General features: G+C 42.6%; 1 protein-coding gene across 3 annotated transcripts in view; it reads right to left on the bottom strand.

Moving 5' to 3' along the window:
• Nucleotides 1-12,342, bottom strand: part of PRMT2 (protein arginine methyltransferase 2) — a 37,318-nt gene extending 24,976 nt beyond the window's left edge. The window contains exons 1-4 of one of the 3 annotated variants that reach the window (XM_030328827.2): nucleotides 12,211-12,342; nucleotides 9,915-10,013; nucleotides 3,563-3,670; nucleotides 2,708-2,890 (exon numbers count right to left, since the gene is read on the bottom strand). In XM_030328827.2, the coding sequence (XP_030184687.1) occupies nucleotides 2,708-2,890; nucleotides 3,563-3,670; nucleotides 9,915-9,953 (330 nt within the window). In that variant the 5' untranslated portion in view covers nucleotides 9,954-10,013; nucleotides 12,211-12,342. Of the gene's footprint in view, nucleotides 1-2,707; nucleotides 2,891-3,562; nucleotides 3,671-9,899; nucleotides 10,014-12,210 lie in introns of all 3 variants that reach the window. The other 2 variants (XM_030328828.1, XM_030328826.1) reach the window with 2 other exon arrangements.
• Between the last annotated feature and the right edge of the window lie 2,805 nt (nucleotides 12,343-15,147).

Genomic DNA, 15,147 nt, shown 5'->3' with positions numbered 1-15,147 from the left:
AGAAATAAACAGATCAATGAAACAGAACAGAGATTACACAAATAGAATTTAGAAATGTAACGTATGATAAACGTGCATTTCATATCATCAGGAAAAGGAGGATCATCCAATAACTGATGCTGGAACAGCTGAATATTTGTGGGGAAATTAAGTTGTAATTTTACCTTATTCTTTACAACTAGTAAGTTCCAGATTGATTTAAATATTTCATTGTTAAAAATGGGGTCACAAAAGTCTAAAAGAAAGTATGGATATCTATAATATTGGAGTGAAGGTCTTCAAAGTAGGACACAAAATCCAGAAGCCACAAAGAAAAAGGACAAATCAGACCATAAAACTCAGAGTTCCATGGGAAAAGATGAGAGGCAAGTGGTAAGTGTAATTCCAGGCTAACCAGCTTATTCAACAGAGAAACGGACACAAATAAAAAGAAAAATGAGCAAAGTACATGAAAGTTTACCTAAAAAAATGGAGAAATAGAAAAGGCCAACAAAATATAAAAGGTGACCAATCTGACTTTAAAAAAAAGAAACTGGGGGCCCCTGAGTGGCTCAGTCAGTTGAGCAGCTGACTTCGGCTCAGGTCATGATCTAGAGGTTACATTTGGACCCACATGGGGCTTTTCGCTGACACTGTGGAGCCTGCTTCAGATTCTGTCTTCTTCTCTCTGTCCCTCCCCTACTCCCTCTCTCTTTCTCTCTCTCAAAAATAACCATTAAAAAAAATAATAAAAATAACAGGGCACCTGAATGGCTCAGTTGGTTAAGCGACCAACTCTTGGTTTCGGCTCAGGTCATGGTCTGTTTCGTGAGTTCGAGCCCCACGTCTGGCTCCACACTGGCAGTGCAGAGCCTGTTTGGAATATTCTCTCTCTCTCCCTCTTCCTCTCTCTCTCTCTCTCCCCCTTGCTCTCTGCCCCTCACCCACTCAGCGGTCTCTGCCTTTCTCAAAACAAATAAATAAACTTTAAGGATAAATAAAATTAAATTAAATTAAAATAACAAACAGAAACCAGAATCAAGAGATAACATATTTCCCTTTTAGGATTAGAAATCTGTTTTCACTGTGGCAATTGTGGTTGTGATATAAGCTTCCACATACTATTGGTAGGTGTATAATCAGCCAATCTTTCTGGAGGGCAAATTGGAAAGATCCACCAAAGCAAAAAACACCATACATACACCCTACAAATTTACCCAATAGAAATTCTAGCAAAAGGTAAACAAGATTTATGTAAAAGGAAGTCCATTACAGCATGGCTTATCATGATGAAAAGTCATTAAATAAACCACCAATATGGCCCTTTTAAAATCAACAAAATACTCTTTCTTGATAATTTGAAAGCTCTCATCATGTACATACACAGGTGGTTTTCATTTATTGTAACATTTTTGTCAAATATAACACACCTACAAAAAAAGTGTATTAAAAACTGCCTTACAGTCTGTCAAATATAGTTTTCCAGCAAACACTTGTGCAGCCAATACCAGAATACTGCCAGCCCCCCCAACCTTTCCACCCCAGCCTGGCTGATACGAAAATGAGGGTGGAAAACCTCCCTGAAAAGGAGAGGGAAGCTCTGAAGGGTGCAGCTCCTGCGCTACCACTCCAGCAGTCCGAAGGAAGAAGCCTACTTTACTACCCAGCACGAGAACGATTTTCTCCTGGCCTGAGCAGCAGCCCAGCCAATGAGAAACTGCCAAACTTAGCCAAGGAGAAGCAGCCGCCATCCTCCAATGGGCTTTCATTTCAAGCAGCCCCGCCCACCCCTTCTCCCTACTGATTGGTTCTCCAGACTTGCCTGTGCCTCCCTGCAGCCTGCCTGCCCTGGATTGCGGTTCCCCTGCTATTCGCGAATAAACCAGCTTCGCTAGTATAATAACGATTTTATTTTCAAAGTTGACACCATCACAGCCCCCCCTCCCCCCCCCCCCCCCCCCCCCCGCTCTCAACAGTAACCACCATCCTGATTCTCAGGGGAACCAGGTCCCTGATCTCCTTTAGAGTCTCACCACTTACATTCATAAACGATACCTTTTAACACTGCTTTGTAATTTTATATAATTGAATCAAAAGTTCTTTGATGTCTTGCTTCTTTCACTCAACATTAGGTCTACAATGTTTATTCTGCAGGCATCTGTTTTCATCTAGGTTTAAAATATAAACAGGAGCTGTCTGGACTTTAGGATTATGGGTCTTTATCCAAATTGGGAAAACACACACACACACACACACAACTAGTAAGTCAGTTATTTATAAAGGTATTATTGTTGACTTGTGTAACTTTTTTGTATTTTATTTTTAAAGTAAAATGTATTACTCTTTTTTAAATGCTGAGAAAAATTCATAATCCCATTGGTCAGATAATCTCTCTAAACAACCATGGGCCAATCCAGCCTACCACCTGTTTTTGTATGGCCTGCAAGCCAAGAATGATTTTTAATGGTTTTTAAAAATCAAAAGAATACGCCATACTCACTTACGGTTTTATGACTGCTTCTGCACTACAATGGCAGAGCTGAGTAACCACATGGTCTACTAGCCAGAGAAAAAGTCTGCAAACCCTGCTCTAAACCATGAGAAGCAGCAGTCCAGGTGAAGCTAACTTTAAACTAGAGAGAAGAAACCAGCACCTGGCCAACTGAACAGGGATCTGGAATGCAATACCAGCACCTGGCCAACTGAACAGGGATCTGGAATGCAATACCAGGGTTCCATAGCTGCCGAAGTACTCTTCATCCTGCCACGTGTCTTCAGGATCACACTCCTCCAAATGCTTCCCAAGGTGGTTTGCAGGTATGTACCCGCAGCAGCCTGCGCGCTCGCCCCACCACCAATCAGCAGTTGTCTGTCTCAGGACGAGAATTTTTTCCCCTCTCAAAAAGCTGAGCTGGAAAAAACATACACAGAAGTCAAAATTCAAGAAAAACCTGAAAGTGGTATTTCAATTGTGGCTCAGTGATAAATCCCCCATAACTGGGGCCCAAATCACAGCTATTTCAAAAAGGACCCAACAGGTAATTATACCAACTCACAATTTGTGAAAATGATACCAAGGTTTAGAGATTTTTATGGAACATCTACATGAAAGAAAAGCACATGGTATTTTTTAAAGGAAAGATGAAACATTTTCAAATGGCTTAGGACAAAATTTCTGAACAGCCGCTTCACAGTAACTCAGCTATGTGGTAGGTGATTCATTTACTGGGTTACAAAGTAGGAAAAGCTACATTCAAGTCAGTATCTTTATCTTATAGCCTTATTTTTCATTAACTAGAATAGGTTCTAAACCAAGGTTTCCAAACAGAAATTGGAGCAGGTGCTTCCCCCGATTCCTTACCAGGTATCTTTCACCTAAGGCTTGGGACTGGAACTTGTTAGGGTAGGAAGAGAAGGGTCACTCACAGGTCTCACTGGGCTCTAAACGTCTGAATACCTCTTTACTTAACTTTGGTATGACTTCTTCAAATATCTACTTCTGTCATTTAGCATACTGAATAAAAAAAAAAAAACATGGACTGAGGCCCATGGCCACTGCACGTGAGCAAGTGCGTCGGGTTACCTGCGTCTGGTCAGTGGCAGAATAGTCTGCAATGGCCACAAACTCTTCCGGGTGTGCACTCTCCTGGAGATGCTCCTGGCCACCACATTCCATGAGACCCTCTCCCTCCTGCTCAAAGCAAAGGAAAGAACAGGAGATGACTATGGTGCTTCTCTTTCTGTCCATCCTAATAACTTGTAGCCTTTTGGTTATTTCATTTGGGTTCAAATGAAGATTCGTGTGACCAGATTTAATCCTACAAGTTGAGTCATCTTCAGTAGCAGGATCAAGGGATCTCACCTTCGCTCTACCTTTATGTCTCTAGTACAAAATTATTAACACATCCTAAAGAGAACATCAAAGAAAGAAATAAGAGGCACTTTTAGCATCTACCTGGTGACTGACCCTGAACATCATCCTCAAAGTAGTGACCAGCCCTAAGAGAAAGAAGACCTGTTCCTGGGCATCACACTCTGGGGACCTTGTCAGACCCGAGGGCAGAACTGCAGAACTGGGCAGGCCTCAGGAAGGTGCTAGGGACCGGCACAACCCTCGCAGCCTCACTCAGACTGCACTGCTGCTGTCACACGCTGCTCAGGACCCAGAAGGGGAGCCCTAGAGTGCACCTGCCCAGTCTCCACTTTCCATCAGAACAGACTTGCCAGGAAGACACCCATTGGGGGTGGGAGAACCTCCAACCACACGTTCCAGTTCAATGAAGCAACCCTGTCCCCATATATACATTTTAAACAAATTTTCCTAAACATAAATGTAATTCACATTCTTTGGAAAATGTGTGAAAGCACAAGTGTACCCAGAGGAAAATTACAACCATCTGTAATCTTGCTCACTGGTCAGGGATAATGATTAACATACTAACATTTATATTCTTTCCAGCTTTTTTTTTTAAGTGTACATAAAATATGCGCATATAGGGTATTTATGGAGATCATATAATTCTGCCTTGTGACAAGTTTCCCACTCATTAAATTGTGAGTATTTGGGGCGCCTGGGTGGCACAGTCAGTTGAGTGTCCAACTTAGGCTCAGGTCATGATCTCATGGTTCATGAGTTTGAGCTCCGCGTCAGGCTCTGTGCTGACAGCTCAGAGCCTGGAACCTGCTTTGGATTCTGTGTGTGTCTCTCTCTCTGCCCCTCCCCTGCTCATGCTCTGTCTCTGTCTCAAAAATAAATAGACATTAAAAAAATTTTTTTAATTGTATTTTCCTCATTAAATTACTTCTAAATACATTTCTAATATCTGATAGTATTCCATTCTATGAATAATCTTAATTTATTTATCTGATCTCATTATGTATTCTTAAAACTGTTTTCAGTTTTTACATTACAAATTATGTAAGACAAACTTTTTAAAAAAATTTTTTTTAACACTTACTTATTATTGACAGAGACAGAGCATGAGCATGGGAGGGGCAGAGAGAGGAGACACAGAATCCGAAGCAGGCTGCAGGCTCTGAGCTGTCAGCACAGAGTCCGACGTCGGGCTCGAACTCACGGACCGTGAGATCATGACCTGAGCCAAAACCAAGAGTCAGATGCCCACCCAGGTGCCCCACTTTTATAACTTCTGATACCACCACCAAATACCCTCCAGAAAGGTAGCTCCTCAGACCTACATAAGACTAAAAGAGGGGCACCAGGGTGGCTCAGTCAGCTAAGCATCCAACTCTTGATAGCGGCTCAGGTCATGATCTCACAGTCGTGGGTTCAAGCCCCGTGTTGGGCTCTGCACCAACAGCATGGAGCCTGCTTGGGATTCGCTCTCTCTCCACCCTGCCCCTCGCTCCCCCTCCCCCGCTCATTCTCGCTCTCTAGTCTCTGAATAATCATAAAAGAAAACAGTGAATGGTTTTCCCACACCCTTATCAACAGTGGACATGCATCATCACTCAACTCTGCCAGTTTGATGTGGAGACACTGTCTTTGTTAGTTCCATTTGCCTTTATTTTTTTTTATAATTTTACAATTTATTATTTTACCTTATTTTATTTTAATTTTATTTTTTGACAGAAAGCAGGGGAGAGGGGCAAAGGGAGGGAAAGAGAATCTTAAGTAGGCTCCATGCTCAGTGCAGGGCCCAAGCTGGAGATCAATCCCATGACCCTGGGATCATGACCTGAGCCGAAATCAAGAGTCAGACGTTGAACTGACTGAGCCACCCAGGTGCTCCAGTTCCATCTGCCTTTAATTTTTAGTGAGGTCAAACATGTTTTTCAAGTACTTTTTGGTCATCTTTTTTGTTAGTTGCCTATCTGTATCCTTTGCACATTTTCTTACTACAGTAATCTGATTCATTTTACACAGTATAATTTCCTTTTTAGCTTGCTCCCCTTTCCCTGCCCCTGCTCCACCTACATCATCAGCTTCTCACCGCCCTCCCTAACCTTTACCAGTCACCTGGCACATCCTCCCACACTTTCTCCATGCTCGTGTCACACACACACACATCCATGCACACATACACCCACACACATGAGGTTTTTCTTCTGACACAGTTGTTTGTGAAGGATGTCACAAACCCTTTTATTAATTTTGGGTTTTTTTTACTCACACTATAACTTGCAAAAAAAAACTCCCCAATTCTTAGAACTCTAATTTATAATTTCCAACGACTATATAATACTCTACAAAAGGAATTCTTCCTGATTCTTCAGTCACCCTTGATTGATGGACTTTCTCTTGGTGTCCAACTTTCTACCACCGTAAACAATGTGGCCACAAACATCTCTACACATTTATCCTTATGTCATGATATTTTACTTCTATGGGATAGATTATCAGGGCTGAAAAATATGCATGGTTTTCATTCACACATTTGCCAGATTCTTTCCATCAAAGGCGCAGCACTTCACACTTCACGGCAATGCAGCGAGTGCTCTCTGCTTGAATACTCACCAGCAACCGGCATTATCACAGTCTTTAATATTTTCCAGAGTTTTAGATATAAAGACACCAGAAAAGTAAATATGTAGGGAGACAAGACTATTTCTTATCCTTTATAAGAAAGACTTAAACAGTATAAGGAAACAATAATAATTCATTATGGGGCTTATGACATATAAAGAAGTAAAGTATGTTACAACAATAGTACAAATAGCACAAAAATGGGGGCTGGTAAAGGCAAGTAATTTGGAGGAATCTTACATCATGAAGTGGTCGGAAAAAAAAAAGACTGAGATAGGTTAAAGATGCATATCACAATTTCTTGGGTAACCACTAACATATCAGTAAAAGATACACATGAAAAGCCAATAGAGGAGATAATGTGGAATTGCAAACAATATTTTATTAATCAAAAAGGAGGCAAGAATGGAGAAAGGTACAAAGAATATGCAAAGAAGAAATAGAAAAACAACAAGATGTTAGACTTAACCATACCAGTCATTATGTTAAATGTTAACAGACTAAATACTCCAATTTAGGAGCAGAAGTTACCCGACAAGGGGGAAAAATGACATACCTATAGGCTCTTTACAAGAGAAACATTTTAAATATATGGACTTAGATTTAAAATAGATTCAAAATATTGGTGTATGTGTACCACGCAAGCTGGTACAGCTGTATTAACATAAGACAAAATAGACACAGGGCAAGAAATATTAATAGGTAAAAAGAAAGACTTCATAAAAATCCATCAATCTAGAAAGTAAAATCTACCCTAAATCCATGCACCAAGTAACAGATTCAAAATATATGAAGCAAAAAGTGATAGATTCAAAAGGAAATTTAAAAAAAAAGACAAATCCACAATCAAAAAGGACATTTTTGAAGCTCATCTCTCTCAGTAACTGACACAACAAACGGGCAAAAAGTCAGAAAGGACACAAAAGACTTAAACAACGCTAATAACCCATTTGACCTTAATGACATTTATAGAAAACCAACAACCACAGCAAACATGCTCTTTGCACACGCATGTGGAACATTCGCCAAAACAGCCCATCTGACGAGGTCACAAAGCAGGCCTGAATAAACTTCCAAACACTGAAACTTTAAATAGTATCTTTTCTGAACAACATAATCAAGCCAAAATTAAGTAACAAAAAGATAAGCAAAAATTCCTAAATGTCTGAAAATAGACAACACATGTCTGAATAGCCCAGAAATTTTCTAATTTCCACTATAACATATTAGAAAATATTTTAACTGATCAACAATGAAAATATGATGTATATAAGTGTGTGAGGTACAGCAAACCGATGGTCAGAGGTAAAGTTACACCTTTAAAAACATATATTAGAGAAGGAAGGTTTTTCTTTGTGTGTGTGTGTGTGTTTTTTTTTTTAACATTTATTTATTTTTTGAGAGACAGAGACAGAGCATGAGCGGGAGGGGACAGAGAGAGAGGGAGTCACAGATTCCAAAGCAGGCTCCAGGCTCTGAGCTGTAAGCACAGAGCCAGACGCAGGGCTCAAACTCACAGACTGTGAGATCATGACCTGAGCCCAAGTAGGACTCTTAACCGACTGAGCCAGCCAGGCGCCCCTTAAAGAAAAGGAAGGTTTAAATCAGTGATCCAAACTTCCATCACAAGATGCTATAAAAATAGAAAATGAAACCCAAAGTATAAAAGAAATAAAGAGAAAAGAGAAAACCAATGAGATAGAAAACAGATGAACACAGAGAAATTCAACAAAGACAAAACTGGTTCTTTGAAAAGATGAAAGTGATAAAACCCCTTAAAGGTGATCAGGGGAAAGAAAGATAAAACACAAATTTTGAATAGCAGGCATCTCTTCTGTAATGAAGAGCGCTATTAACCGGATGAACACAAACAGTACAGAAATACTTCCATGACAGATGCCCAAGTAATTAAGAACTAAATAACAAGATATCATTTCTAACTCATCAGACTGAGCAAACTTTCAAAGTCTGATGCTCTCAAGTGTTACCAAGCACTATATGGGTTCCTGGCAGACCCGTAAACTGGAGAACAACTGATCACTATCTAGTAAAACTGAAAATATGCAATCCCTTCCACCCTGCAATGCCATTACTAAGTATACACCAGAGAGCACGTATGCACAAGGAGATGTGTAGGATATTTACTGCAGCACTGTTGGAAATAGACAAAAACTGGAAACATCAAGTGTCCACAAAAGGGAAATAAATAAAATGTGGTGTACATCTACTGTATAACAGTAAGACTGCAACTGACCTGCATACATCAAGGGCAAATCCCCCAAAAGTAACATTAGTGGAGGGGCGCCTGGGTGGCTCAGCTGGTCAAGCATCTGACTTCAGCTCAGGTCACGATTTCTCGGTTCATGTGCTGACAGCTCAGAGCCTGGAGCCTGCTTCAGATTCTGTGTCTCCCTCTCTCTCTGTCCCTCCCCCGCTAGCGTGCACACACACGCTCTCTCTCTCTCTCAAAAATAAATGTTAAAAAAAATTTTTTTACAGTAACAGTGGAAAAAGCAAGCAGCAGATGACACAGAATATGAAGCCACTTAAGTAAAATCTAAAAAGCACACACAAAGAGTATCATATGTTGGTCAAAGATGCCTATACTAGGTATAAAAACGTAAAAAAATGGTGCAGAAGCACAAAGATCAGTTTATAATTCACAGTAGTATTTGCCTGTGGAAACAGAGGAAGAAGAATGGGGCTGGGGCACAAACTTTATCTATGGTTTCCTTCAAAATGTATACATATATGTATATATATTTACATTCTAAAGCAAATACGACAAAATGTTAACAAGTTTTCACTTTTGTGTGGCATGTACAAATAATGTTTGCAATATTATTCTATAAAGTTCCAACATTTTAAAAATTTCTCAAAAGAATAGGACATCCATGGAATTAAAAAGTTTTATGATTAAGAAAGATTAATGACACAACTATGAATCAAATCTATATATGAAAACCCAAATGAAATTAGAACAACCATTAGAAGGCTAGAAAAAAAAAGAAATGTTAAAATTGGACATCACAGATATAAAAATGTTTGATTTTTTAAAAAAGATTATTTGAGTATTCATTTGGTTTTTAATTTGATATAATCAACATTCCTTGAAATGTAGGGTAATCTTTTTTTTACTAATAATTTGAATGAAACTAGATGTGTTGCAGGCAGAAAAAAAGTATGAATATATAAATCACTTCTAATGTGTCTAACCTGCTTGTAAGACATTATGCCTAGGACCTTATTAAACAACTAAAACAATGTGCTTGCTTCACCAGCACAGGTACCAAAGGTAGGTTTCCTGGGAGGTGTTTATGATGCCCAATTCAGAATGCCATCTGTAATTTCCTCTATTTAAGCATCCCATGGTTGGTGGCTAAGCTCTGCTCTCTGCAATGTTCATAGTTTTTAAATACAGGTTCTTACATACCAGACCTGAAATTACCTGCAATTCACTTCTGGGGCAGTCATCTGATGTTGCCATGGTTCTCTTAGGATCTGCCGCATAGCTGCCGCTTTTAATGTTTCATTTTCCCCTCCATTTCTACTTTTGAAAAGAGAGAGAATGAGAAAATACTTTGTTACCCTGCATAATAATTAAGTTTGCTTCACTTCTACGGTCTATGATAAAGATCCTATGCCAAAAGGAAGTAAAACGGGTTTTTAAAGAATGAAACAGAAATCAAATTTATAAATGAAATTCTTCATGAAAACAATAGAAAGCATTTGAAATTTATGAACTTCTGTGTGTTTTCTTCACTAGTCTACAAAGGTGCTGATCTTACTTATTTAATGAATACTGTTAGTTTCTGTTAGATTACTGAATTGATTTAAAACAACAAATTAATGCCAAATCTTTTCTTGGAACCCTGATAGCCTTCACTCCAATTAAAATTCCTTACTGTGAAAATCAAGGAAACCTCATTTGAAATGTAGTCCGGAGACCAGCAGGGGGAGCTCTCACACCCTACCACTCCTTATAGACCAGACAGGAAAAAGTTCACTTTCCTACCACAGCAGGGTCTCCTACCAGGCAGCAGCCCAGCCAATGAGAAACAGCCAAACAGCCTTAGCCCAGCCAATCAGGAAGGGTGGCCACCCACACTCACTTTCCTCCAATGGCCTTTCCTTCAAAGCAGCTCCTCCCAACTTCCTTTTTTTCTTTTCTTTCTTTTTTTAATACAGAAGGTGAGCAGAGGAGGAGGGGAGGTGCAGGGAGACAGGGAGATAAAGAGAATCTTAAGCAGGCTCTACGCTCAGCCCTGAGCCCCATGATGGGGTCCTGGGGCTTGATGTCACAACCTTGTGATCATGACCTGAGCCCAAATCAAGGGTGAAATGCTCAACAGAATGAGCCACCCAGGTGTCCCACCTTTTTTCTCTATATAAAGTAACCTTCCTCTCCTACACTAGTCCATTTGCCAGTAGTTTCCCCATAGTTTGCAGGTCTGAAATTGCAATTCCTCTGTCATTTCCAAATAAACCCACTTTTCTGGTAAAAATAACTGGTTGTTCTATTTTCAAGGTCAACAGCACCTGGGGCTTTCAAGTGTTTCCACTAACAGGAACCAAATGAGAAGGAACCCTTCTCATTCTCAGTTCTCATTTTTCCCCGTGACCGTATAATCCATACTATACTCCAACATGAATGTGTTTTTTCTTACATAACAATGCTTTGTTTAAAATGCATGCTTCACTTATTCATGACTTAATACTTATTTTTGTGGGATCTATAATTACAATGTGAAAATTAACAGAACAGAGTCGTTTAGAATGGAGTCAGAGGAGGGCAGCAATGAGCGCTACCTGCAGACCCACCAGAAAGAGCAGATCCCGCAGTGGATGCTACTACACTCTTCTAGCAGCAGAAAGGATTTCCTCCTCCCCCCAGCAACAGTACAACCAATGAGAGACTATCACAACCCAACCAATCAGAAGCCACTACACTTTCAACTCTCAGCCATAGACTCCTTATCCTGGATTGTAATTATCTGCCATTCTTAAATAAACCCATTTTTGCTGGCAAAATACCTAGCAGGGTTTTGTTGTTTTTGTTTTAGGGTTAACAACAAACACTAATATATATACATTGTATTTTCACTGGAAAACACTGGCACTGGGGCCAGGGCGGGATGGAGCCTGGACAGGGATGGTTTGCTGGAAGGGGCTGGGGAGGGTGAGGCTGGATCCGGTTGATGGGGCAGGGCCAGGTGGGCTGACCAGCCTGCGGGGGGGGGGGGGGGGGTGCGGCGGCACCAGGTAGACGACCCAGGATCAGGGACTAGTGGCCAAAGGCAATAGGGGATGGGAGGAGAAAGAATGAGGGGGATATGAAGTGAAACACAGGGCTTAGATGCAGGAGTACTACCAGGGGTAAGGAGGAAAGGGAGGGGGCTCACAGAGGATGAGGGCTCGCGCAGACGAAAGTGAGGTGGGCACCTCTCCGAGAAGGCGTGGCTGGGGAAAGCGGCACCGCGTTGTTGGGCGTGGTGGGGGGGGGGGAGGAACCAGGGTGGTGGGCGTGGCCGGGAAGGGGCGTGGCCCTGCAGTCGCCGAGCTTGCAGTCGCCGAGCTTGCAGTCAGCGGCCAGAGCTCCTAGCACATAAGAGGGAGGTTCGGGGGTCTTCGAGGGGATGGAGGCCTCGGTCGGCCTACTGACGCACACGCCCGGCAAGGACCCTCACTTGGCACGTCCTACCTCAGTTCGGTCCAGCCGCCTGAGCTGCCCACGAGAAACCTACCTCAGCCGCCTTTCTCCGCTGAGTTCTGCGTCCACACCGCCGGTGCGGAGGGGCAGACAGCGCTTACCAGGAGCCCGAGCCACCGCCCTCGGCCCGCGCAAGCGCAGTACGCGCAGGCCGGCAGCGGACAGAACCCCTCCCTAGGCCCCGCTCCCTACGCCTGCGCAGTCCGCACTCGTCCCTATGTCCGGGTAATGGAGCCACCGTCTTCGGCCCCACGCAGGCGCAGTCGCTCAGGCCCGCCTAGGAGAAGGACCAGTTCTGGGCCAAGCGCGTCGCGCAGGCGCACTTCACGAGTCCCGTCTCCCGCAGTGGCGCGCACGGGGAACACGGAGCCTCCTTCTGTGCCCGCTGAGCCTCCTGTAGGGGCGGGGTCAGCGGTGGGGTTGCAGCCGGTTGTGGGTCCCCAGCCTGGTTGAGGCGGTGGGTGGCGGAGACCCGAACCGTACGCGAGTTGGGGATGTGGAGCGATGGCGGCCGGACCCGAGTTAGTGGAGGGGGGACAGTGGAGGCCTCACCCAGTGTTGGGAGCGAGGCAGCAGGGGCCGCTGCCGGACTTTGGTTAGGAGGTGCGGCAGCGGGGGCTGCGGATGGACCCGGGTTAGGGGGTGGAGCTGGGGGGGCCGGGACCGTACCCGGGTTAGGGGGTGGGGCAGCCTGAGCCAGGGCCGGACCCGGGTTTAAGGGGTGGGGTAGCGGGGGCTGCGGGTGGACCCGGATTAGGGCGTGGGGCAGCGGGAACCGGGACCGTACCCGGGTTAGGGCGTGGGGCGGCGGGGGCTGCGGATGGACCCGGGTTAGGGGGTGGGGCAGCGGGGACTGCGGGTGGACCGGGATTAGGGGGTGGGGCAGCGGGGGCCGGGGCCGGAGCCGCGTTAGGGGGTGGAGCAGCGGGGGCTGAGGCCGGTCCTGGAGTGGGGAACAGAAACCCATTGTGGGTGACAGAAATGGCAGATTTCTGGAGTAGGCCCTCCTTTTTTCTGCTTTTCTGTAATAATTCAGTTAGCTTTCCCATCTATGCTGTGAAGTGAGAACCATTTGACATTCTTTTCATTTGACAAATCAGACATTGATTTAAGTTTTCATTTCACCAAGAAGTTTGATATTAGAAGGGAAATAGGGAAACGTTAGTGCCCTTACTGTGTGGTGGTCTCAAGGTGGGCAGGTAGCAGCACTGTAGTAGGGGTGGGGGGTCGGGGGGAGGTGGTAGGAAAAAGTAGTCAAAATCACGCAGACATGGAGTAGTGGTTGCCCGAGGGAGGAGAGGAGAGTAAAGAGGTGAAGTTGATGGGTATGGGGTTTGCGTTTTTACAAGATGAAAAGAGTTAGGGAGATGGATGTTGACAATAGTTGCACGCGAGGGAAATATATTTAATACCACTGAAGTGTGCATTTATAAATGGTGAAGGTGGTAAATTTTGTGTGCATTTGACCACGATAAAAAAAAAAGCAGGAAAACAAACTATGAGGAATGAAAAGGGAATTAAGTACATATTCTATAGATTTTTTGTTAATGTTTATTTATTTGAGAGAGAGCATGAGCAGGGGAGGGGGAGAGAGAGAAGAGAGAGAATCTGAAGCAGGCTCCACACCGACAGCAGAGAGCTTGATGTGGGTTCAAACTCGGGAACTGAGATCATTACCTGAGCCGGTATCAGACGCTTAACAGCTTAACTGACTGAGCCACCCAGGCTCCCCTGGATTCTGTGAATTTTTAAAAGATAATGAACATATGATGAAGCTATATGTCAAAAATTTTAGCAAATCATAAAGTGGGAAAATTCCTTGAAAAACAACTTACCAAAACTGAACAAGAATATTTCGAAATGGGGCGCCTGGGTGGCTTAGTCGGTTGGCAACTGACTCTTGATTTCTGCTGGGGTAATGATCTCGTGGTGGTGGGACTGAGCCCTGTGTAAGGCTACGTGCTGAATGTGGAGCCTGCTTGGGATTCTTTCTTTCTCTCCCCCCCGTTCATGGTGTGTGTGTGTGTGTGTGTCTTTCTCTTCCCCAAAATAAATAAATAAACATTTCAAAAAGACATTAGAAAATCTGCATAGTTCCATATTTGTTAAAGGAATTGATTTTATCACTTAAAACCTTCTCACAAAGAAGCCCAGATGGCTTCACTAGTAAATGCTTCCAAACATATTAGCAGAATATGATATCAGTGTTAAACATTTTCTTCCAGAAAATAAAGAAAAGTGCAATACTTCCTAACTGGTTCAATGAGGCCAGCATAACTCTGCTATAAATCAATCCAGTGAAAGATAAAATTACATATCATGACCAAGTGTGGTTTACTCTAGGAATGAAAGCTTGTTTAAAATTTAAAAATCAAAATTATTTCCACATTTCAGGTTATAGGATGAAAAACATAGGTGCAGAAAAAAAACATTTCATAAAACTTGACACCCACTAAATTCACAAAACTAGAAATAAAAAGGAATATCTTAATATTAGTCATCTATTAAAAACAGATAACATAGCAAAATAGTGCGTGCTTTTCTCCTGGATTCAGGAAGAAAAGAAGGATGTCCTCTATCATTTCTATTCAACAGTGGAAGGGTGATCTTACCCCAATGCAAGAAGGCAAAAGGAAGACGATGTGTAAAGACTCAAAGGAAAAAGTAAAACTCAATTCACAGATGGCATGATTGTGTATGCAGATAATCCAAAATAATCTATAAATAATGCATTATAATTAATAAGTGAATATCCTAGGCTGGAGATGAAGGACCAATATAGTAGCAATCAACAGAAATTGCAATCTAAAAATTCCATGTACAATAGTACCAAGTAACATCAAATGTCATCTGTCTTTCAGTAACTGACAACTGGACAAACACACACAGGATGTAGATCTAAACACAATCACACCAATGATTTCATTAACCATCATAATTAATACACCAAACAACTACAGAATATACCTTA

The sequence above is a fragment of the Lynx canadensis genome, chromosome C2, assembly GCF_007474595.2.
Source record: "Lynx canadensis isolate LIC74 chromosome C2, mLynCan4.pri.v2, whole genome shotgun sequence".
NCBI classification, from domain to species: Eukaryota; Metazoa; Chordata; class Mammalia; order Carnivora; family Felidae; genus Lynx; species Lynx canadensis.
The sequence above is the reverse complement of the archived record's forward strand: the minus strand, read 5'-3'. Positions and strand labels throughout refer to the sequence as shown.